Here is a 26468-nt window from a genome sequence, read left to right as displayed (position 1 = left end):
GTAAAATCACACAAACCACCTCAACTTCTCTCTGCTGTTCTGACTAGAATATTGTCTCCTATTGCTTGTTCGGGGTCGGAACGGAGGCCCTGCTGTCGATTTCTCTCTCCTCTGCAAAAGTGACTTGGATCCGCTCAGACTCACCCAGTCTTCCCAGGAGCCACTGGGATTCTTCTTCTTGTAGGGTTCCAGCCTTTTCAAGATGGTCTGACAAGCCGCCTAAAGTAAACACCCCCCGCACCGCAGACACATCACTCCTCTGCATTCAATAGCCCAGGCAAAACCCGAGGGCCCCAGCAAGGCCATCTCCAAGCAATGCTGTGCCCAGGGTGCCACTCAAACAGCCTGGCCACCCACTCCAGAATGACCGAGGCCCAGGGTAGAATCCACAGGACCTGGCCAATAGGGCCACAACTAGTCCCTGCTTGGAGAGCACCTCCTGACCCAATTCTTAGACTGACAGAGGGTGCAATGTTTGAGGGATCCCAAGGGAGGTGCCTTCTTCCCTCAAACTCCTTGTTTGATTACATCCCCCATATGGGAGAGGAGCAAGTGTGGCCAACCTGACTCTATAATCGAACTTCAGCTTCAGCCCATTGTCCTATTGCCAGCTCCAGCACCAGGGAGTATTTCCAGAAGCCTCTGCTTTCCCTCAGCATCCTCACTTCCCCATCCTGCACTCATCCTTCCCAGCTTTGAGGGCAGTGATTATGATTCTTGGGCCTCTCTTTTAGCTTGAGGTTTGGAGAAATAGCATCCTCCTGGATAAGGGAGCCAGAGGCCTGGCCAGAGCCAAAGGCCTGCAAGGAACCCTTCTAGCTCCCACCCAGGGAGACTCTCCAGGCCCACAGCTCTGGGCTGGCCCTCTGCTCTGCGGGATCCCACGGGCTCCTTACGTAGACGGCTTGTCCATTGAGGTCAGCGCTGACAGAGGCAGCCGTGGGAGAAGTGTTGGGCACAGTGTTAGTGCTTGTCTCACTGATATAAATCTTAGAGGTGGGGATTTTCAGAGCTCTGCTGGCCACCTGCGAAAAGAGAAGACATTGCCCTCTAGGGAAGGGGTTATCATGGGGCTTGGCTGCCTTCTCTCCAAGACAGGATTCACATTCACTGTTACAGGCAAGAAAACAATTTTGTAAGCTCTAATCTCATTGTCTGGGATGTCCTCACATCTGGCTGAATTTGAAGGAGCACTTGTTGGAGCGGTTTGGTTGGGTAAAAGCATTCATAAACTGACAGTGCCTTTTTACACTAACACTCACTTTTCACAAGATCCAATCTGGCCAGTCTCCATGCGCCAAGCAGATGTGCTGACTCTAATCCAGCTCATTGTCCTCACCCCACTCCGAGGAGTCTTTTGGAATGTGGGAAACCTTTACACACACAGTGTGCCCACCTCACACACTGAGAATGTTGGTAATAGCAATGTCCTCAGAGGTCACCTGGCCAACTCCTTTGCACAGTTGAGGAAACTGAGTTCAAGTGCAGGAAAAGACTTGCCCGAGGCAACACGGACATAAGCAACAGGGCTGGGGACAGACCCTGGGCCTGCTTCTGCTCTGGTAGGTCCCACTGCTCAATTTCTTATACCACTTCCCCTAACAACAGACATCACGGTGCTAGAGAGGGCTGCTCACCTGGACCATTTTGGTATGAAGGCCTTGGCCCATCTCGGTCCCTCCATGGGTCAGCAGCACAGAGCCATCTGTGTACACATGAAGCAGGGCTCCTGCCTAGGGAAACAGAAGGATGCCAGACACAAACGTCAGTAAATTCCAATTCAATAAAGTTTGGGACCAAAGGTATGGAGCCCAGGAACAAGAGAACCAGCAGCATTTTGGATGTAAATCTCAGACAAAAATTATGGCAGTATGAATCTCATGATTTAATTATATAGCACATCAGTAGTTGCAGCAGGTTTTCATATGTTTCTCTCTGTTTCTCTTGTTCAAATATCTGTCCTCACCCTGTAAGTGAAGAAACAGAACGAGAAAAATAGAGTAGCTCTCACCAGTCCGATAGTAAGGAAAGGTAAGAACTAGAGGTTGATCCCAGATCTCTGAGTCTCACTGCCCATGACCTACTGGACAAATAGGACTGTGCAAGTTCAACTTTCATTTAAATAGCAAAGAGTTCCTTCAGTAAGCCCTGTCACCAGTGACAATGAAATTTCCCTTGCAATGCTGTAAACAAGGGGGAAATGGGGTCCCAGTCCAGCGGAGATAGACACAATTCGATAAAGCAATTACCTGATTCAGAAAAGGAAGTGTGAAGCTTATTCCAAACTTGGTGGGAATTATGTACAATCCTCTCTTTTTCCAACAATTCTCCCTAGAGAAAAGGAACATTCTTATAGAAACTTCTCTACCATGTTGAGGTCATGAACATCTTTGGATCAAACCAAAACAGGACATCCTTGGGGTTGCCCGTATAGTCTTGTAATAATGGAACTATGCCCCAATAATGTAGACAAAGATGAGAACGGTCAGCTGGTGCACAGCCCACTCCAGGCGGTCTTGACTTTAGTGTCAACACTCTTCTTCCCTGAGTGCAACTCGTGCTGGGTCAGAGTGGCTTGGTGGTCTTGGGCTGTTATCTCCAGGAGGCACTGTGCTTTGCCAACAATAATAAAGCCTTCTCTGTGCTTTATATTTAATTGTCTGAATAACTCTGTGAGGAGGACAGAGCCAGTCCAATTATGTCCACTTTTCAGATGATGAAACTGAGGCCCAGGGAGATGGAGTGACTCCAAAATTCATATTTATAGATTGGTGTCAGAGGCAGGTGTATAACTGTTATGTGTTGGTCCTGGGCCAGTGTTCTTTACAATATGGCGTGCCCAGAAGGTTTACAAATGCTTGAAGATGAACCACAACTGATAGACTATGACACTGATTGCAGGCTGTGAGCCCACCTGCCCCAGGCTGAAGATCATTATAAGATCTTAAAGAGACGGCTGTGAATGAGTTGGCAAACTCAGCAGTCTCATAAGTTATCCATTAAATTATTAGCTTCCTATTTTGGGGTCAGGAGAAAGGCTGTAGGATATGAAACCCAGGAAAGCACTGGACCCCTACTCCCAGCGCTTACTTGTTGAACTTGTCAACCTCACTCTTCCGAGCATGATACTGAGAGCTTGCTAGGCATTCTTCCCAGCACCTGGGCAAGGTGAAACCCTCAAGCTTCTGGTTGAAGTGTGTCAGGTCCCCTTCTTTGTACAGGTTTTTCATCCGCACCTTCCCAAGGAGAGAGACACAGAGGCCTTGTTGGTGGCAAGAAACGGTGGGGGTGGGGGCAGCCCCCATGGGAGATGCCCAAGATACAAAGCCACTCTCCCCCTAAGTAGTCCAAACCACTCTGACTTGTGCTACCAAATGCTCCGCTTACCTCCTCTGCAGGCATCCCACAGGTCACCGCAACTTCACTCATCCAATACTCGGCAATGAGCATCCCCTGGGGACCCCCAAAGCCCCGGAAGGCCGTGTTGGAGGGAAGGTTGGTTTTGCACAGCCGCCCAGTGCCCCGGATGTTGGGAATTTTATAGCAGTTGTCCATGTGGAATAGAGCTCGTTCCATAATCTGAAGCAGAGGAAACAAAAATGGGAGAGAACAGTGTGCTGATTTCATTGGCTCCTCAAAGTAGAAACTTTGAGGGCCTTATCCATGGCCTGCCTTTCCCCTCTGCACCACAGCTGCTCTTCTTCAGCCCAAGTTATTTCTCCCCCAGGATATTGCAGCAGCATATTTTTTTTTTTTTTTTTTAGATGGAGTCTCGCTTTGTCACCAGGCTGGAGTACAGTGGCATGATCTTGGCTCACTGCAAGCTCCTACTCCCTGGTTCAAGCGATTCTCCTGCCTCAGCCTCCTGAGTAGCTGGGATTACAGGCATGCACCACCACACCCAGCTAATTTTTGTAGTTTTAGTTGAGACAGGGTTTCACCATGTTGGTCAGGATGGTCTCGATCTCCTGACCTCGTGATCCACCACCTTGGCCTCCCAAAGTGCTGGGATTGCAGGGATGAGCCCAGCCTGCGGCAGCATCTTTACTGCACCTTATCCACCTACTAGTCCCCTCATTCAGCTCCTCTGTGGAGAAGCCTTTCCCAGAGTCTCTAGTTGGAACTAATCACTTGCCTCTTTTTGAAAACAGTTAACTTTTAAAAATTCATTGTAAATTAGTTAATAAAAACGAATGAAACCACCATGAAAGTTGTACTGCAAATAGTTTGAAGTGTCCCATACTTCTATAAGTCATGGTATGAAAAACAGTAGCCTTTTCCACTTTCCTTCCTTCCAGTCTCCAGAAGCAACTACTTGCAATTCTCATAGCTTATCATTTATCAGCTATTTAGATAAACTTACACATCTCTAGATAATGTGGCTACATTGCTACGTCTTGACTTTTTCAGCTTTAGACTTTTACGTTGTCTTTCTTTTATGGAAAAGGAGAATTTAGTTTTGGCTTAGCCCCCTCCCTCCAGCCCTCACCCCTACCAGCTTCCTATTTCCCAGTATAGTTGTATTTTGATCAGATCAATAGTCAACTTAATATTATAACTCTGTAAACATTACTTACTGCTGAACCATGTAGTTACATTACAATTTCTTCTCCCTTGATAATATTTTTTTCACCCTGGAGTTAAGAATTGTCTTTATTTTTTCATCTGCTTCATTTTGTATGTACTTATTACTAAGCCAATTTAAGTTTTCCCCAAATTCTAAAAATCTGCTCCTAATGCGTTTTCTCTTTTCCCTCCTGAGCCCTGGTTCCAACATGCTCAAGCACATTAGATTTTCTATCCTAGAGCCATCTGGCCTACTCCAATTTAAATTGGCTGCCCACTAGATCTGCTATTCAGCTGTTACCTAAGGATTTAAATCTGAAATCCCCCAGTGAGATCCAAAGGGGTAAAGGGATTCATCCCAGGGATTCCCTTCATCTCTCTCCATATTGAATCTCCTGTTCCTGGATTCCATGCCTTTCCCTTTTTAAATTTTACTCCCTCATTTTGTTGGAGTACATCCTTTAATATCTTCATAAGAAAGGATACACAAAGAGGAACATCTTTGACACCTTGCATATCTGAAATGTCTTTATTCTACTTTCACCTTTAATTAATGATTCCGCTGTATATAGAATCCTAATTTGGAAGTAGGCTTTCCAGTTTTTCTCAGCAATTTGAAGGCATTTTACCAGTACATTCTAGCTTCCTGCTATTGAGAAGTCCAATCAATGGCTTTCTAACTCTTGGAAAGGGTTCTGTTTTTTTTTTCCTGAAAATTGTGAAATCTTCTCTTTGTCCTCAGGTTTCTAAATTTCATAATGTTATAACTTGGCATAGGTCTATTTTCTTTCATTGTGCTGGTTATTGAATGTGCTGTTTTAATCCCAAAATGTATGCCCATCAGTTTTGGAAAATTTTTTGAATTATTGATAGCTCCCCACCCCTCTGTTTTTTCCATTCTTTCTTTCTGAAATGATTATGATTTGAACCTCTTGAACTAATCCTCAATTTTTTTTTGTATTTTCTCTATTTTTTTCACATTATTTCCCATTTTTGGGAAATTTATCAAGTTCCTTTCAACCCTTCTGCTTTCATAGTGTCAATTCATGAGAGCTCTTTTTCATTCTTTGACTGCTACATTTTAGTAACATTCTGTTCCTTCTTTAAATTGTAATATCTCATCTCTCTGGAAAGATCAATGGCAGTTTTCATGTTTTTGTTGTTTGTTTTATTTTAGTTTTAGTTTATTTCCCTATGTGTACTCTCTCTCTCCCACAAGTTGCTTTACGTGTCTTTGATAATTTCAGTCTTACTCATCCTAGATGATTTTTCTATGCCTCAATTAATTCTACTTTTGCTTTCCCTAGTACTTTATCAACTTGCATTTCTGTTTCTTTTACCATCTATTTCCCCAGCCATATTGTGAATTTCTTGAAGGCAGAAACAATATCATATCCTTCTTCATGTGGCCACCCTAGGCACTTAATAAATATTTGCTGGATTGAATTAAAAATCTTGTAAGATGTCTAGGGACAAAGACTGTTTTTCAATGTGATTTTTTCCCATGCCAAAAAGCATGTCTTATACGTGGTGAGAACACGAAATAAGAACACTTCTTTTTTTTGAACAATTTTAACCCTAGATCTGAAGTGTGAAGTTTTCTAACTGAGCCCATTAGGCAGCCCCTAGCAGAGAGGAGTGGGATCCAAAGGGGTAAAGGGGAACGTTGGCTTTTCCTGAAAACGTCAACTTTTTTTTTTTTTTTTTTAGAGATAGACTTTTGCCATGTTGGCCAGGCTGGTCTTGAGCTCCTGACCTCAAGTGATCTGTCTACCTCGGCTTCCCAAAGTACTGGGATTATAGGCATAAGTCACTGCGCCCAGCCACCTCTTTTTTTTTTTTTAAACAAGAATCTATACATATGTAACTACTATGGTTACAAAATTTAAGATTTAAAAAACTGTAAAAAGTGGTACCACCAAAATAAATTTGTTAATTCTCACAATTGACTTTATTTCATCCAAACCCTCTAGTTATTTTTCTAAACAACTCAATACTCCAAGTTCATCTGCTAAAGCTGTGACCACAATAATGAGGAGTGTGTAGCTCCCACTTCTGGTCTTACCCTGGTCATTTATAATGTGACTGGAGGAGCATCAACTGAGACTAAATATGAAAGCACACGATAATTACTGATGACATCACTCAGGATTCTATCTTGCGAGAAACTCAGCATTGATGTATAATACGGAGACTTCCACTTCCATACTCCCACTAAGTACCACTAAAAACTCTGGAATTCTATACATTTATTTAAAATCAACCACAACAGCAATGTAAGAATACTCTGAAAAGTGGAGGAAAAAAAAGGCAGTCCCAGGAGGGACTTTGCAATCCAAGGAATGACATGATGGTGAGTTCCAGGGGTTTCCTTTTTGCCTCATCTATATATCCTAGACTTGGGGCAGGAGCTGGCAATTCAGAAATGCCAATGATGACAGAGACCAAAAAGCTCACTCTATATCCCAAATCCTTTTATCTCTAGTCAAAAGACCAGGAAAAGGGCAATCTAGCAAAACTAAACACTTTTAGACAATAAGTACTCCAGTCAAACATCACACACACAAAACTGTAGTCTCATTCCTACTCACACCGGCAAAAGCTCAGTGGGAGCCTAAACTTTCACATTCATGAGGCTGTTATCAGATACCCCAACACTCCTTCTGGGATGGTGCCAGAGGAGACCAGGAAGGGAGTTGAGACTTTCGTTGCTGATGGCCAGTCATAAAGCTGTACCTATACCTTATGATTGAGTCACTGGAGAACACATCGACTTCCCCACCCACCTAACAAAGACACACCACTCTTCCCTTCCATTCTGGTGGTGTCAGAAAAACTCTAGTGAAGAGTCAAGACTTTTAGCACAAGCCAGTGGTAAAGAGACCACCCACACCATGATGTCCATGGACAGCACTTGGAATGTAGATCTCCCACCTCTGCCCAGAAGTAAGGAGTTGTTCCAACCCTGAGTATCAACAAAGGCCAAGTGGAAGATCAAGATTTCTACCCCCACCTAGCAGTGATGAGGTGGCATCCACCACTGCTAAAGCAAAGTCAGAAAGAGCCAATTAAAATAGAAGGCTTAAATAAGATCCAAGCTCTCAGAACATCATTATCACCATCATCATCACCGCCATCATCTGTACATTAGTGGTGGGTTTCTCCAAGTTTTAGTGAAAAACCACTTGTCATACCAAGTGTCAGGAAGATCTCAAACTTCCTGAATAATAAAAGATAACCAAGAGATGCCATCACTGAGGTGACAAAGATGTTAAAATTATCTGACTATAGTTTTAATGCAGCCATGGGAAAAAAAAAAATGCCTCCAAGATCAATTGTGAACACACTTGACACAAATAAAAGGCTTCCAGAAATAAACAGATAGTTTCAGCAAAGATATAGAAGATACAAAGAAGAACCTAATGGGCCTTTTAGAATTGAAAATGCAACGACCAAAACAAATAGCTTATTGGGTGGATTCAACAGCAGAAGAGAGGGGGCATAGAAGAGAATCAGTGAACTGAAGAATAGAATAAGATATATTATCCAGTCTGAACTATATTGGGAATATGGAATGAAAAAAAAAAAAAAACAGTTTCAAGGACCTTTGGGACTATAACAAAAGACATAACATTGAAGCCACTGGAGATCTGGAAGAAAAGGAGAAAAAGAGAAGAGCATAAAAGTACTCAAAGCAATAATAACTGAAAAGTTTTCAAGGTTTCAAGATATATAAACCTACAGATTCAAGACGCTTAGTGATCTTGAAACAGGATAAGCCTGAAGAAATCCGTGATAAGTCCTATCATAATTAAACTTCTGAAAACTAAAGACAAAGGAAAAAGTCTTGAAAGCACCCAGAGAAGATGACAACTTACCTACAGGGGGAGCCTAATTAGAATGAGAAAGGATTTCTCATCAGAAGCCACAGAGACCTGAACGAAGTGGCAGTTTCTCAGGTGCTGAAAGAAACGAACTGTTAACTCAAAATTTAATGCCCAGTAAAGTTATCCTTCAGGAACAAGGAAAAAAATCAAGACATTCTCAGATGGAAAACTAAGAAAATGTGTCCCCAGCAGACCCACAATAAAATAATGACTAAAGGAAGTTCTAAACAGAAAGAAAAGGATAAAAGAAGGAAGCCTGGAAAATTAGAAGGAAAAACACTATAAGCAAAATCATGGGTACAAGCAGTAAGCTTTTCTTTTCAGTTTTTAAAATTGTCTGATAGTTGCAACAAAAATTAAAACACTGTCTTGATGTGGTTCTAAATGAATGTAAAGAAAGTGTTTAAAATAAAAATAATGTAAATGGGAAAGGGCAGAGTCATAAAGGGAGGTAAGTTTTCTATACATCACCAAAACTAGTAAAATGAGACCTTCCGTAGGCTGTGATAAGTTGTATATATATAACATAATACCTTGAGCAATACTAAAAAAGCTATGTAAGAGATACTTTTAATCAAAATGGAATTCTAAAAAAATGTCCAAGTAACCCAACCACAGCAAGGCACACAAAAGAATACAGAGAAATGAAAAGCTGATAGAACAGACAGAAAACAAAAATAAAGTGGCAGACTTATGCCTCAACACATCAGTAATTATATTACCTATAAATAGTGTAAATACAATTAAAAGAGATTAGCAGAATGGATTTAAAAACATGACCCAATTACATGCTATCTTCAAGAAAATCACTTCAAATATAATAATGTAGGCAAGTTGAAAGTAAAAGGATGGAAAAAGATATACCATGCAAACATTAATCAAAAGAAAGCAAGAGTGGCTTTATTAATATGAAATAAAGTAGACTTCAGAGCAAATACAATTACCAGAAACAGAGAGAAGGAGATTATATAATGAAAAAAGTGTCAATCCTCCCAAAAGACAGCAATACTAATTGTGTCTGCCCCAAATAACAGAGCTGAAAAATCTATGAAGTAAAGACTGGTAGAACTAAAATGAGAAATAGAAAAAATCCACAATTACAGTTGGAGATTTCAATGCTCCTCTCTCAAAATTGATAGAAAAAAAATAGACAGAAAATCAGGAAGGATATAGAAGAACTCAATACCACCATCAGGATCTAGTGGATATTTACACCTGTGGTAGGAAAAAGAAATGCCTCCCCAAAGATATATTCACTTTCTAATCACAGAACCTGTAAATACTACCTTACATGGCAAAATATGTGATAAAGTTAAGGATCTGGAGAGAAGTAGCTTATCCTGAACTATTGCAGTGGACCCTAAATGCAATCACATGTCTCTGTAAGAGAGAAGTATGTATAGGTAGACAAGAACAGACACACAGGAGAAGGTGACGGGAAGACAAGGACAGAGACTGGAGTGATGCAGCCGCAAGTCAAGGAGTGCCACCAGCCACCAGAAACTAGAAAAGGTCAGGAACGGATCCTTCCCTAGAGCTTCCAGAGGATGTGCGGTCCTGCCAACACCTTGATTTCAGACTTCTGGCCTCCAGAACTGTGAGAAAATAAATGTTCATTATTTTAAGCCACCCAATTTGTGGTGATTTGTTATAACAGCCACAGGAAGCTAATACACAGTCCATCAACAGCAAAATACACATTCTGTTTAGGTGCCCATGGAACTTGTATCAAAACTGACCATGTCCTGGGCCTTGATATGAACCTCAACACACTTGAAAGAATTGAAATCCTGTAGAATGTATTCTTCAACTAAAATGGAATGAAACTAGAAATCAATAGAAAGCCTCAGGATAGAAAGATAACAGGAATATCTATAAACACCTGGAAACCAAACAGCATGCTTCTAAATAATTAGGGATCAAAGAGAAAGTGGCAGGGAAACAAACAAGCAGACCAAAAATACAAGACAAAAATGAAATACACATACCAAAACTTATGGGACCTGTCTAAAGTAGTGCTTAGGGGAAACTTTATAGCACTAAATTGAATACATTAAAAAAGAGGAAAACATTCTCAGATAGTTATTTAAGCTTTCAACTCAATAACCTAGAAAAAGAGAAGCAAAATAAATCCAAAGCAAATAGAGTGAAGGAAATAATAAGGATAAGAGCAGAAATCAGTGAAATCAAAAACAGACACAATAGAGAAAATCAATGAAACAAAAACCTGGGTCTTTAAAAAGAGCAATAAAATTGACAAACCTCTGGCAAGACAGAAAAACAAAGTGAAGCCACAAATTACCCATATCAGGATTGAAACAGGGGATGCCACTATAGACCCTGAAGGCATCAAAAGAGAAATAAGAACACACCATGAACTATTTTACACACATAAATTTTTTAATAACTTAGACAAAATTAAATTGAATTCATGGAGATAAAGAGTAGAACGATGTTTACCAGAGGCTGGGGAAGGTAGGGGGGACGGGGGATAAAGTGGGGATGGTTAATGCATAAAAAAATGCAGTTAGACAGAATGAGTAATACCTAGTATACAGTAGCAGAATATGGGGACTATAATATTTAAAAATATACAATAATTTATCGTTTATTTATTTATTTATTTATTTTGAGACGCAGTCTGGCTCTGTGACCCAGGCTGGAGTGCAGTGGCGCCATCTCGGCTCACTGCAAGCTCCGCCTCCTGGGTTCATGCCATTCTCCTGCCTCAGCCTCCCCAGTAGCTGGGACTACAGGTGCCCGCCACCACGACTGGCTAATTTTTTGTATTTTTAGCAGAGACGGGGTTTCACCGTGTTAGCCAGGATGGTCTCGATCTCCTGACCTCGTGATCTGCCCGCCTCGGCCTCCCAAAGTGCTGGGATTACAGGCGTGAGCCACCGCGCCTGACCTATCATATATTTAAAAATAAATAAGAGTAGAATTGAAATGTTCCCTAACACAGAAAAATGATAAATTCTTGAGGTAATGGAAACTTACATTACCCTGATTTGTTTATCCTGATACACTGTATGCCTGCATCAAAACATCATATGTACCCTATAAATGTATACAACTACTGTGTACCCATAACAATTAAAAACAAAACATTTTAAAATGAATGTCTCAAAGTACAAAACTACCACTTCAACATGAGATAGATAATTTGAATAGTCCTAGAACTATTAAGGAAATTTAACCAATAGTTTTAAGGCTGTCAGAAAAGAAGTTTCCAGTTCCAAATGATTTCACTGGAAAATTCTACCAAACATTTTAAGAAGAATTAACACCAATTCTGCACAATCTCTTCTAGAATTAGAAGAGGAATTCCAACTCATTTTATGAAGCTAATGCTATCCTGACACCAAACCCTGACCAAGATGGTATAATTTTAAAAGAAAAAACTACAGAGCAATATTTCTCATGGATATGGATCCAAAAATCTTTAACAAATTTTAGCAAATACAATTTGGCAATATATTAATTATACCATGACCAAGCTGAATTTATTCCAAGGACAGTGGCTGGTTCAGTGTTTAAAAAAAGGAATGAATACAATCCACCATATTAATAAGCTAAAGAAGAAAATATCACATGATCATATCAGTCAATGCAGAAAAAGCATTTGACAAAATTCAACACCCATTCATTATAAAGATGCTCAGAAAACACTAATGGAAGGAAACTTCCTTAATCTGATCATAAGTATCTACAACAAACAAACAAACAGAACCCTACCAGTAACATATTTAATGATGAAAGACTGAATGCCTTCCCCTTAAGAGTAAAAACAAGGCAAGGATATATGACCTATAGTTCTGCAAGGTCTGGCTAGCCATCACAGTATGTAAAGAAAAAGAGATTAAAACTTGCAGATTGGAAAGGAAGAAAAAAAACTGTCCCTATTTGCAGATGATAATGATTGCCTACAGAGAAAATCCCAAGGAATCTGCAGAAGAAATTCTAGAACTAATAAATGAGTTCTGCAAGGTCACAGGATATAAGAAACACAAACTGAAATCACAATGAGCTATCACTTCACACCCACTAATTCTAGTGGGTAAAGACAGACATACCAAGTGTTACTGTGGATGTGGAACCCCTAAAGGTTGTTGATTGGAATACAAAATGGTATAGTCACTCTGGAATATAATTTGATCATTTCTTTTTTTAAAAAAAAATCAATAAAAATTAGGTAGATCCATTTATTTTTTAAATACGAGAATAATTTTGGAAGGGCTATTTCACAAATTCAGCATTAACCAACTCTATAGACATGTTTAACAAAACAAAACAAAACAAACACCAAAAAGAAAAAAGGCATTTACTCTTGGCCCTTTTAGTACAGGCGCAGTGTCCTATTGCATCACAAGTGCTAGTGTTGCAGTAACAGATCCAAGGGCATAATATTAAAGATTCTTTTTTCCAACTGCGATTTAGTTGAAAAATAACGTTAATACAAACATGTATGAATGGCTGTCAAGACCACCAGTGAGCTGCAGAATACCTAGAGGCCTACCTACTTAGATGACTGAAACTAGTAAAGCAGTATTAAAATCAGTGCTTTTACTCTTAGATTAACAATGACAGAGTGAGATTTCTTTGATTCCAATTTTATGAGGTGTGGTGGGGAATTGAGAGGAGATACGGGGGAAGACTGGCAGCGTGTGCTGAGATAGAGGTGGGAATGTGGCTCAAATTAGTCAATATTCAGATTAGGATATTGTTTTAGAAAATTTTAAAAGTGCCCTAAATTGTGGCATATTGAAAAGGATATTAAGGAACAATGATTCATTCGCTCTGAACACAATTTAATGAGTGCCATCAATGGGTTTAAGAAATAAGCAGAGAGGGGGGATGGTGAGGCAAAATGAGGTGGAAGAGAAAATGGTAAGTGAAAAATATGCTTGAACATTGAAGAATGTGAAAAGGCCACCAGAGAAACTCCTTTACTTATCACTCAGAAGTGCTCTTCCCATTGGCTACCTGCTCCTGATCACCCAAACATCAAGTTTAGAGCACAGGAGCAGTAACCCCCTTTATCTGCAATTTCACTTTCCATAGTTTGTTAACCAAGGCAACCTTCGTCCAAACATATTATGTGAAAAATTCCAGAAATAAACAATTCATGTTTTAAATCACAAGTCGGCCAGGCACGGTGGCTCATGCCTATAATCCCAGCACTTTGGGAGGCTGAGGTGGGTGGATCACCCAAGGTCAGGAGTTCCAGACCAGCCTGGCCAACATGGTGAAACCCAGTTTCTATTAAAGATACAAAAATTAGCCGGGCATGTTGGGGCGGGGCGCCTGTAATCCCAGTTACTTGGGAGGCTGAGGCAGGAGAATCGCTTGAACCCAGGAGGCGGAGGTTGCAGTGAGTCGAGATCGCACCACTTCACTCCAGCCTGGGTGACAGAGCAAGACTCCATCTCAAAACAAAAAATAAATAAATAAAATAAATAAAATAAATCACAAGCTGTCCCGAGTGATGAAATCTGATGACCTCCTGCTCTGTCCTGCCTGGGATGTGAATCATCCCTTTGTCCTGCTTATCCACACTGTATACTGCCTGCCGCTTTGCACTGAGTAGCTGCCTTGGTTGTTAGATTGAAAAAACATAGTGTATAAAGGGTTCAGTACTATCTGAGGTTTCAGGCATCCACTAGGGTTCTTGGAATGTATCTCCTGCAGATAAGGGGAGACTACTGTATTACATCTCAGCTTCCATAAAACTTTACTAATTTGGATTAAGAACACAAGCCTGATTTAGTAAAAAGCATCCATAAATATTCAGAGGTATAGTTTTGTTTCATCAAGTAAAAAGAGCAACTAATTCCAACTGTTGAAGTAGTAACAAGTAAAGGCTTCACCAGGCTTGCCTCGATGAAGAGTTAAGACATATTTTTAGGTCAATAGCACAAGATTATTGAATAACTTGTATGCTACAAACATGCTGCTTCCACTCATCAAAACAACCCAACCATCTTTACTATTCCAACTTGCTGAGAACCATGTCAGATGTTGCCTTCAAGAATGAAATGTTTCTCAAAACTGTTCTATCAAATGTAGTAGCTATTGGACATAAAACAGGTAATTTATTTCAGACTTTAGCCAGTTTTCATGAAGTATTTATTTCCAGCTTCAGTTTATTCCAACATTAATTTATGATAGGACAGTTACTAAAATTAGCCATTTCTCAGACTATAACTTGGAAATCATAAGAAATGGACAATTTAGGTCACTAGTCAAAATCTTGATTCAAGTGATGATCCAATAGCTTACAAATGTCTTCAATAAACTGAGCTTTGAGGCAGAACAAAAAACAGAAAAATCTAAAACCTCTCTATCCCAAGCACCAATAATGGAGGCTAAAGCAATTACACCTACAAATCCTTAATGACAGGTCTCTCCTAATGAAAAAATCCTGCCGGGCGCGGTGGCTCAAGCCTGTAATCCCAGCACTTTGGGAGGCCGAGACGGGCAGATCACGAGGTCAGGAGATCGAGACCATCCTTGCTAACCCGGTGAAACCCCGTCTCTACTAAAAAATACAAAAAAAACTAGCCGGGCGAGGTGGCGGGCGCCTGTAGTCCCAGCTGCTCGGGAGGCTGAGGCAGGAGAATGGCGTGAACCTGGGAGGCGGAGCTTGCAGTGAGCGAGATCCGGCCACTGCACTCCAGCCTGGGCGACAGAGCGAGACTCCGTGTCAAAAAAAAAAAAAAAAAAAAAAATCCTGAGATTTAAGCACTGTGACTTACAGAAGGCAGGTTGACTTAATGAGGAAATTTACTTTCAATAAAAAGACAATCGGCAATATTTTATTTTGGGAACTTAGCATTTCACAGATCCTCAATATGTTTTGAGGTAGGTCAAATATTAATAGTGTATTTTGCAAACAAAACTCAAGCAGATGTTTTGTTACTTGTCCCAAACCACAGGAGCAGTTCTATCACGGCCAGGAAGAACGTGGTCTCTCAGATCTTTCAGATTAATCTGTCATGTGTGAATTTAATGGTAATCACTTGCAAATATTCATGAAAAAAACAAAAGACTAGATATAGAAATTCTACTTTGGGATATTTTAAACTTCTTAAATTTATCCTATAATGAGTATATACTTGCTCTCATTACAAATACATATATAACTGATCTTTACAATTACAAATGAGCGCAGGACTGACTATGTTGTTTTTCTGCCTTTTGGGGTGAGTAGAGCAGGGAGATAATCAGCAAGCTTTCCTCAGAGCACTAGGCAGCCTTTAACTGAAGGTGCTACGTTCGAGGCACCATTGACTATGATTTGGGATCATAGGAGAGCAGGTATACTAGTGGAACCAGGATTCAGAAAAGATGTCTGGATCCAAAAAGGGGAGGCTCTTTGAAAGTCAAAGATGAAGAGAAAAACAATAACATCTCAAGCTACTGATCCTGAGTTGTACTAGGGCATTACAACTACTTGTGAGAGGAGCTCCTACAAGAGCAGTAAGCTTGTCCCAATAAAGCCTATTAAAGTTATTACTAACTAGACAAGCCACAAGTAAAACTAAATTGGTATTTTATTAAAGTGACATCTATAGAAGCAAATATCTAAACATTTTTAATATGAGCAAGTTTTACTTGTCATGTAAATTCCTCTCATTGTCACAAGCCTAATTCAATTAGCTCATCATAATTCCTAAAATAATTTACTAAAATTCAGCTCATCTTGACATAGGTTCTTGAGCCAGTATTCTGAACTGTTTCATTATAAAGTTCCTTCTATTTAAACAGTTGTAGAATATTAGTAATAATAAAGCCCAGCTCTCCCAGTGCCTGCCAGGCTGCCTCTGCCCATGAAAATGCGATTATTTCTTAAAATGTTAAGCTCACCACAGATTCAGCAATTCTATTCCTAGGAATTTACTCAAGACAAATAAAAATACATGTCTACGTAAAACTAGTATGAGAGTGTTCAGAGCAGTATTATGCATAAAAGCAGAAAACTGGAAACAACACAAATGTCCATCAAGTGGTGAACGGTAAACAACATATGGTATATCCTTATGATGGAATATTATTCATCAATGAACAGGAGTGAAGTACTGAATCATGCTATAACATAGATGGGCCGGACACGGTGGCTCACGCCTGTAACCCCAGCACTTTGGGAGGCTGAGGTGGGCCGATCACTTGAAGTCAGGAATTCGAGACCAGCCTGGTCAACATGGTGAAACCCTGTCTCTACTAAAAACACAAAAATTAGCCAGGCATAGGGGTGCATGTCTGTAATCCCAGTTACTTGGGAGGTTAAGGCAGGAGAATCGCTTGAACCTGGAGGCAGAGGTTGCAGTGAGCCAAGATTGTGCCATTGCGCTCCAGCCTGGGTGACAGAGCAAGACTGTCTCAAAAGAAAGAATAATAACAAAAACATAGAGGAACCTACAAAACATTATTCCAAGAGAAAGACACCAAACAGAAAAAAACTAAATAGAACATTTAATGGTTCTATTAAATGACTTAACTACAAGACAGAAAGTAGATTAATGATGACCTGGGCCTGTGGAATGGTAATGGGAATGACTACAAATGGATGCAAGAGATCATTCTGGGGTGATGGGAGTTCAAACACTGGATTGTGATAGTGGTCTAACAACTCTTGAAATTTACTAACAACTATTAAGTTACATACTTCAAATGGATTAACTTTATGGTATGTAAATTATACTTCAATGAAACAATTTTTTAAAAAGCAATTAGACTTATTTAAAATTAAAACATCACGGAAACGTGTAACATAGAAAATGACAGTGTATACCCCTCTCAATACCATTCCAATCATTGTTAATAATTTGATCATCACTGTTAACAGTTTGGTATATGTTCCTTCAGACACTTTTCCATGCATGTTATATATAGTAATATATATTAGTATTAGTTTAAGTATATATATTACTATTCCATGCATATACACACACACACACAATGCTACCACACTGTACATAAAACATTGTAACTAACTTTGCTAGCTTGGCAAATTATCTTAAACAGGAAGGACGGGTTTTTAACCAGAGAAATAATACGATCATCATTGTGCTATAGAGATTAATCAAGGATGGGAAACCTGAAGGTGAGGACCCATTAGGAGACTACTGCAACAGTAGCAGGCTGGGATTAGGGAGGCTCGTGCCTGTGTGGGAACAGGCTGATCTTGAAGTCAGCTCTGGGTGCAGGGGCGGTTGCAGGTCCTACTCACACTCTGAGAGAGATCCTGGGTGTTCCCCACGTTGCTGAAGTGATCCACCTCCAGAGCCACAACCTTCCCAGTCTTCATGAAGCCAACCTGATAAAAGGAGAAAGGAGAGTGATTTATCAGAAGTCCCCTTTCCCCCACCTCTCTGTCTCTCTCTGATCCTCCCTCCCACTTATGCCACCTGGAGGAAATAAACAGAACACCACATCATCCCATGAGAAAAGAGTGACCTTCAAAAGTCAGCAGAAGGTAACAAGTGAAGAAGAGAGGAACTGACCTCTCCCCAGTGGCGCACACTTGGCTCCCCACCCCTGGACACCCTTGTCCCCACACCCCTTCTTCCTGCTACTGGCACCTGGCTTCTGGTCTAGGAGGGGAGTAAGGAGGTTGGAAATAGAGAGTTGGTCGTGATAGGGCAGGGAGGGGAGCGCAGGGAAGAGAAACTAGGAAAGATACTGGACTGTCCCCTCACGGATTTTGGTCAGAAGACAAAAAAAGTTGTATTTCACAGGAGCATGCACATCCTTGACCTTATGTACACTGTTAAAATACCCTTTACAGGCTGTCACACACACAGAAACTGGGACCCCGAAAGATCAAGGAACTCTCTTCAGGCCCACAAGAATTTGGGGCTAAGAGAACTATAATCCCTTGCTGGGAGCTAAATTATGAAACAAACTCAGAATAGGTCAAAGGCCATGTTCAAGGCCAGTTCATGGAGAGAGGGCTCCCAGGTTTCTAGAGCTAGGTGGAATCCTGGTAAGGTTCTGCTGATGTGTACAGGGAAAGAGTGCATTGGTCATCCACAGAACTCCAGAAAAGGGACTGTCCCAGAGAGAAGTGTGGACAGTCTCCAACCATGATCTGGGAAAGCAGGTGCTTATCCGAACATCTTGGGGCTATCCAGGCTCCTGGGAAGTTTTATTTCTCACAGTAAATTACTAAGCTGTCATTCCAATATTTACATCAGGCCTGTGATCATGTTAATGTTGGGCTACCAAGCACGATGGGTTGACCCTGAGTCTGCTGGTGAATCATGTTTCTGAGCCTGACCAGACTCAGAACACAGCAAATCCACAGAAGCCACGAGTGCCACCCTTGGGAGATGGGGTGCCAGCCTCCCTCAGCGCCACCTTTCTGTGTTGCTGTTAGCCTACTTGAATTTCTCTTCTTGCTATATCTTATTTGAACTTCTACAGATAGGCAAAAAGTAAGAGTGCAGCTCTAGGAAGCCTGGACATTTGGTCCCAGGTTTCCTCACAAAATGGCACTTCCCATCCCAGCACAGCCCCAACATCTACAACCTTGTATCTGGCCAGGAAGGGATGTCTGCCACCAGTTATCAGCATGTCCTCATCACGGTCCAGCATGCAGCGCACAGGGCGGCCAGTCCTGGCGGGTACCGAAAGGATTAGAAGCCTGTGAGCCTTCAACAGCAGCTCAGCCCTGCGAGTCTCAGAATAAAAACAGCCAGGAAGCCACCTTTTCCACCTGCACGCTGAGCAGACCTGTACTAGGCTGCTTTGCCATCTAGGCACTGTGCTAGACAAGGTGGAGAATATAAGGACGCGAGGTATGTGCTTTCCTTCAGAGAGCTCACAGCCAGATGGGGAGATCAGACGTGGACACCTGTGCCAGACCACAATGGAACAGGTGATGTTACCCTCCCACTATGCCCAAGGGTTCTAAAAACAGAGGGCTGTGAGAATTCAAAGCAGGGGGAAACGAATTCTAACAGGGGGAAGTCCAGAAAGCCTTCCTGGCAGAAGCAGCCTTAGTCTTCTTCCCAGAGCCAGATGAGAGAAACAGGCTTTGGAACTCACTTATATGCGGCCAGGGCCACCGCCGTGGACACCAGAGTGCTCCGGGTCTCCTTCCCTCCAAAGCCTCCTCCGATTCTCTTCACTCGAACCACAATCCGGTTTTCTGGAACTCCCAACATTTTTGCAACAAAGCTCTATGGGTAAAAGACAGAACATTCACACTGAATGCATTATCTGAACTTATTTCAGGCCTGATGCAGAGCCTGTCCAACATGCATGGACCTAATTACTACTGTGAATTCTGAAATTCCTTGATTCAAAATCCCCATGCAGCCTTGTGGTTAGTGATGCTGGGGCCTGCCAGACTGAATTCAGGCATTGGTTTTTAACCAGAGGGCAAGCAGTTGGTCACAGAATACTTTTAGAAACTTATTCCGTCTGACCAGGTGACCAGGGACTGGGAGATCATGAGAGCAGGACCAGCTGCCAAAAACACTGGCAACCGCTGTCACATTACAGGCAGTAGAGAAAGGAGGACTATTTGAGCTGCTGTAGATAATTTAGTGGGCCCTGTGGCTATGACTTAATCCAATACCTTCATTTTACAGGAGGATACTGAGGCAGGATATGACTTGACCAAGGCCATAGGCACTGAAATGATAACAGCCAACATGTACCAAACTCTAGTCTAAATATTAAAACTCATAATTACGACGACCCACCCAGGCCCCATTTTATAGATGAGAAAACTGAGGCTGAGAAAGGTTATGGAACAAGGTCAGTGATACCAGCTTGTTGGTGACTCCAGGACTATGACACTCGAGTACCCTCTGGACCAGCCCACATCTCCCTCTTTCCATTTCCCACATGGCCCTCCTGGTTTGCTAGGAGCTCCCCGCTGCCCTGTCAGCCCCTTGAGCTGACCCAAAGGCACCTACCTGTGTCTTCATGGTGTTCTGTGTAGACACAAAGAGCTCCATCTCTCCTTCCTCGCCTTTTGGAACAGCAATGGTGCAGTGAGTCTCCAGGTAGAAGTGCTCTTGGCCACCGATGTATAACTCCCCTGGGGAAGCAGTGAGATCCCTCACAGTGAGCTCGATTCTGCAGAAGGGACCCGCTTGCCTAAGGAGGGAGTACACTCTGCCAAGTGGCCTGGGCAGGAAGCAACTGATCACACAGTTACCTGAGCGGTAACCTCAAGGTTTCCCACTTGGGGTGGAAAAGGATCCCAAAGTCTTAGCCATTTGGGAGCTGAGTGCTCTACCCTCACCCCCACCCCCTAAACAAAGAAACCAGAATGACACCGAAATGCATCCAGTCCAAAGTTCTCTTCTCACTGCAGCTTATAGAAATCAAGGATTTTGAAAACTGTCATTGTACAGTTTTGGAAAAGGTAAAGCAGGGATTAATAGATGTGATTGAAATGCTGAAAACCAGAGCATCTTCCAGAACCTAAGCTACCAAGCCTGGTGGAGAGTTGGCTTCATAGTGACTTTGCAAAGCACAACAGCCAATGTAAAAAACAGTTCCAAAAGAGGTAGTCAGCTGCATTGTCCTGGGGTGAGAGCAATGGATTTGATTTCACAGTGTCAGAGACAGAGGTGGAGGGAGAACAGGGCAAAGGGAAGAGGAGGGAGGATGCTAGTTGAATATGGGTAAGGACTGCCTTCAGGTAGGGGGATGATGAGAGTTTATGCTGTTAGAGGCCTGGCAGACCTAAGGCTGTCAGGCATCTGTGGCTGTTATCTTCCCTAGATGATCTTCCAGATCAGAATACTCTAGAATCTCTCTACAATCATTAGGTCCAACCTAGAGACAGGAGAGTAGAGATTAAGATGACTGAAGTTTTTTCCCAGCCAACTGTCTACTATTTTGCTACAAATGTAAGAGGGAATTTTCTGTTAGGAAATGTCTGGAAATCACTTCCCTGCTTCAGGGTTCAATGCATATCTCTTGAATTTAATTTGCAAACCAGGGCCACCCCATTCCCACTGTGGCACGGAGCAGCTCTACCTGACACAACATTATCTGCTTCGGAAAACCCCTTCTTGAGGTCCCCTTTCTCGATCTTCAGCTCAGGTCCATAAAAGGAGTTGTTATTTATAGCATCCTGAGGATCACAAAGAAGTTTCAGAAATGTGACTTTTAGCAGGGAGGGAAAGATGGGTTCTGATTAGGGAAAGAGAAGCTCTCTGAATTGTTGACTCTCTCTTCTCATAAATGAATCTCTATACGCTTCACATACAGACTTGAAGTAAGCTCTACTGTAGCCCAGGGAATCATCTTCCTTCATTTCCTCAGCTGTAGGTGGACAACCCTGGACCTTGAGGAAAAGCAAAGAATACCACAAGGACCAGATGGAGGTAAAATTTTGGGAAGGAGGAACTCAGTTTGGCTGTTGTTAGTGGACTGGGCCTAAGATCGTAAAGGGGAAGATTTCATGGGACCCCAAATCCCAGGGTTGAAAGGGATTTTAAAACCCATCTAATCAAATCCCTATCCACTGCTCAAATCCCCTCTAGGGGATCATAATAAATGCACATCCAGGGACAAGGAGCTCACTCCTCTACACCGGCAGCCCATTCTCAGTTACCTCAATTGTGATAATGGCTGGTAGTTCTTCATAGGTGATTTTCACCCCTTGGGCAGCTCTCTGTGTGTGTTCTGGGGTGTCAGCAACCACAGCACCAATGATATGCCCAACACAAGTAACCTAGTAGCAGAGACAGACTGTTAAAGAACGCAACCAGGCTCATAGTGAAACAAATTATTTTTGGATTGTTCAAAAAGCCAAAAGAAGTCCCTGGCCTCACAATCAAAGCACATTTTAGGAATGCCCTGGGGCCTCTTAATTTCCTTATCCTACTGATTGAGGATCATTAGGATCAAGATGCCAAACACATTTCATCTCAAGGGCCAATTCTGAGTATTTAGTACTGGCAGACTATTGAGAAGCTGAACCAGATAGAATGTGGCAATTGACTACTCATTTGCCATGTGCAGAAAGGAGGATATGGCACCAGGAAGTGTGTTTGTCAATTCAGATTCACTCCAACACCATTGGTCTTCCTATGGAGACTCAGAAGGCAAGGCCACATTTGGCAAGTCACTATTAATAGATCATGACTAATCTTAGACCCTGACCCTTAGTTTTATTTTCTTTTCACCACACCACTCTCTTCTATGTTCTATTACCCAGATTTATATCAAAAGCTTCTCAAAGGCTGTAAAGGCTGTAAGCATCAATATAAGGCATGTAAGACATATGCTTATAAGACGTGACACTTTTTTTAAAGTATCGTGTCCCATCCTTCATCTAATACCCAAAAGCAGTAGCTCTCAAATGCTGGTTCTTAGACTTGATGACCCATAAAAAGATTTTTAAAAATTTATATGATAATGATTGTTGTTTTCTTTTCTTCAATAATTCAGTTTCATAAAAGCTTAATGGATCTCCTTCAGAGATAATTTTCATCCAACATCCCCAAAAAAGTAAACAACAAAAAATTTTTGTCCAACACATCACTTTAGAAGATGAGGTTTCTGACAATAGGAACCAACAATTAGCATGCATGTCTCTGATAATTATCTTTGTGGCCCAAATAAGCTATTGACTTAGTTGGTTAGTGCTATGGTGGTTAAATCTGGCTGTTGGTTAGTGCAATGGTGGTTAAATGGGGCTGACTCTCACTAGCCATAATGCTAGCACTGCCCTGAGAAGCTCTTAAAGTATGTAAAGCAACTTGTTCTTCTATGAAATGCTCTCCCCATGGAGTCCTTGTTCTCACATTTTTAGTTTTTTGTTCTTTCCTTCACTTTTACATCAATAATAAGATGAACTCACTCTTCAGAAATACCCACTCATGTCTAATTTGCAAGATTTGATGTCTACCAGAATTACAAAATGACTGTCGAGAACTATCCTATGAGTAAAATATAAGGACTTTTGTAGCAGCTGTCTTAAACATTTGAAGGATTTTGTTTGTTGCTGCAGAATTCCATATAGTTGAAATCAATAGATCAACTTTCGTGTAAGTGAATTATCAATTCACGTAGTGGTGGTATTGTGATTTCTAGTTAGTTTGTTAAATGTGTTCTTATTTTATTTTAATTAAGGAGTTTACTGTTGTACCTTAAGAACCCAATTGTTAGTTCAAATGTAATCACCAGCCTTGTTTTACTGCCACTTTGGCATAGAGGCATCCTACTATGTACAAACAGCAGGCATCAATTAAATAAACAAGTAACATATTCTATCCCTTTGTGGATTGTGCTGAATATGGGCCAACTGGATGATGGCCACAATTCATGCAAATATATAACCTTTCCAGATCAGGAGTTTGGAGCAATGTACACAAATTAAAACTTCAATACTTATTCAATTTACTTCATATAAAAAAAAATCCAAGACCTACCTTATCCTTTGCAAAGACTGTCTCATCGTTACAAATTCCAGTTATGTTACTCCCAGGAATATCATCAGCGGAAATGAAACAAACAAACCCTGGCACCTTCTTGGCTTCTGATATGTCTATGGACCTGCAAGAATGAGTAGTGTGAGGGGCCCGGCCAGCAAGCTGGAGCAGGGGACCTATCACCTAGTTGGACAACCCTGTTTTTATTTTGATTGGCTTGGCTCCATCCTAATTCCTCGTTTCTCCGCTTCTTTTCTATTAGATTCTAATTCAATTATATTGTATTCTGCAAATGTCGATTAAATCCTCACCATGTTCAGGCCACTATGCTGAATGTTGCTGGGGATATACAGTGAATAAGCCAGCCAGGCAGAGTTGCTCACGCCTGTAATCCCAGCACCTTGGCAGGTCAAGGTGGGCGGATCACTTGAGCCCAGGAGTTTAAGACCAGCCTGGGCAGCATAGCAAGATCCTGTCTCCATTTAAAAATAAATAAAGTAAATAAGGCAGGCCAGGCCTCTTTATACCTTACGTGGTGCCCTGTCTGGTCTCCAGGTACAAGCGAGCCATATCAGAACGAACAGCACTTACTCTGGAGAGCTCTGGCTAACTCACGCATCACACCTAACTCCCTTCCAAAAGCAGCACATGGGGCCCTGCTGTGCCACTGATCCAATGGCCCTGAACAGCTTCATAGAGCTGCATTTCTCTCCCTGCATTCATGGTGCTATCCCAGCATGACCGGGCATCCTACCATAATAAGGAAACATGAACCTCAAAGGGAGAATGCCTGAATATATCATCAAGGATAACAGTCTCAACTATGTACTGATCATACTGGCACATGCCCCCATAGGGAAATAGGGCAACACATTTCAGGGAAAGGCATGGAAACTGCCCTGAAGTACTAACCATCTTCCAAATGCTTAATCCTTAACAAGAAACTCTGAAAGTACTTATCCTAATTCCCATTTTATGTTCGGGGAAACTCAAACTCAAGGAAGTTAGGTAGTTTGTCCGAAGTCACTAAGCCAGAAAGCAGCGTGACTGGTATTACTGGAACTGAGGTTAAGTTAGGAGGGTTAAGCTCTGTCCTGCCACACCCACCTCCAAGTGTGTGCAGCCCGGGAAGACCCTAGTTGTTGCAGTTACAACAATGTCAACCCCCTCATCCTCTTCCATCCATTCACACATTGCTTGGATGGAGGTGGTTTGAGTGTAGATAATGTGGGTTATGGTATTGTCAATATGGGCTGAAGATAAGGGAAAAAAGGGAAAGAATATATCCTATAGCTGGCAACCATAGGAACGTAAACACTTTTTTTTTTTTTTTTTAGGGACCTGAACAAGTTTATTTATCTGTTAGATTTCAGCCATGCCTGGTTCACCATTCCTGGAGGGTGTCCATCTCCAAACTAGGAGCAGCAGCAGAGAAAAGACCAATGACAAGGAAACCTGATTCCTAGTCCATGCAGTGGGCCCAAGGAAGGGCTTTTCCTAGCTGCTCTACTCAGCAGGCTATGTGTCTAACGCCCACCAGGAAGTGAAGTTCACGCTGTCTGGCTTGAACATGCAGAGGCAGCACAACACAGTTGCTCAGTTGCTTGGCTTCAAACTCCAACTCTGCCACTTGCCAACTGTGTGGCCTGGGGCAAGTAACATACCCTACTTGTGCCTTAGTTTCCTCATCTGGAACACAGAGATAATAATAGGAGCTGTCTAGAAGGTCTTCCCTTCTCTCTAGCCTGGGAGGTCCTGGAGGCACCTCATTATCTTTGCATCTCCATGGCCTGGCAGGATGAGAGAAGTCTCCTGGGTGCTCCCAGCAGCTCCCTCACAGCATTCCACCAACTCCTCCTGGCGGTGACACTCACTTGATCTTGGCGTGGGCCCGGGTGCTGGTGACCAGCCGGAGAGACAGCTCATTCTCATAGCGAGGGATGTCGTCACAGTACACGGCCTCACCAGAGGCCTGCATGTTCGCTGCCAGGTGGGGCAGGGGCCGGCCCACCATGTCCTCCTCAGACTGGCCCTTGGGCACCTCCTGGAATGACAGGGTCATCAATCAGGCTGAGCTGTCGAGGACACTGCCTCTCTACAGGCCCAGGGGACACTGGAGAGCTTCAGGCTACATGGCAAAGCACACCGAGGGGTAAGAATAAAGAATGCAGGGGGCGTGGGGCAAAGGGAACAGGAAGGTGGATAAGTGATGGCAAGAGTGGTCGTAGCGTTGTTTTATAAAAGAACAACAAGAAAAAGAAGAACCTACATTTCCACTATTTGGGGATTGGGTAAATAAATTATGCAGCCCCATATAACACAATAGTATGCAACCATTGAAACATACTTTTGAAGGACTTTAACTAGAAGGATTGTTCATGCAAGCACGAAAACAGGACATAAAACATTTGTGTTTGTGTTTGACAATAATTCAAATTCTGTAGGAAAAGATAATATATGCTATAAATATAGTATATACATGTCCATATATGCATAGGAAATAATGAAAAGAATTAAACAAAAATATAATAATAATTTGTTCTTGGAGGTGGAATTTTTGGTGATTTTTATTTTCTTCTTTATACTTTTCCATATTTTCTAAAATGTT

The 26468-nt window shown here is 41.8% G+C and overlaps 1 protein-coding gene across 1 annotated transcript in view; it reads right to left on the bottom strand.

The window, feature by feature from the left end:
• XDH (xanthine dehydrogenase) overlaps positions 1–26468 on the bottom strand; it is a 76629-nt gene that overhangs the window by 10121 nt on the left and 40040 nt on the right. Inside the window, exons 17-30 of the mRNA XM_015112049.3 lie at positions 25735–25904; positions 23861–23984; positions 22039–22158; positions 21459–21555; positions 20384–20508; positions 19506–19639; positions 18987–19074; positions 17686–17772; positions 3388–3579; positions 3091–3236; positions 2250–2331; positions 1638–1733; positions 897–1025; positions 145–219 (exon numbers count right to left, since the gene is read on the bottom strand). Coding sequence (XP_014967535.3) covers positions 145–219; positions 897–1025; positions 1638–1733; positions 2250–2331; positions 3091–3236; positions 3388–3579; positions 17686–17772; positions 18987–19074; positions 19506–19639; positions 20384–20508; positions 21459–21555; positions 22039–22158; positions 23861–23984; positions 25735–25904 — 1665 coding nt within the window. The remainder of the gene's footprint in view (positions 1–144; positions 220–896; positions 1026–1637; positions 1734–2249; positions 2332–3090; positions 3237–3387; positions 3580–17685; positions 17773–18986; positions 19075–19505; positions 19640–20383; positions 20509–21458; positions 21556–22038; positions 22159–23860; positions 23985–25734; positions 25905–26468) is intronic.

This window comes from Macaca mulatta, chromosome 13 (genome assembly GCF_049350105.2).
Source record: "Macaca mulatta isolate MMU2019108-1 chromosome 13, T2T-MMU8v2.0, whole genome shotgun sequence".
NCBI classification, from domain to species: Eukaryota; Metazoa; Chordata; class Mammalia; order Primates; family Cercopithecidae; genus Macaca; species Macaca mulatta.
The sequence above is the reverse complement of the archived record's forward strand: the minus strand, read 5'-3'. Positions and strand labels throughout refer to the sequence as shown.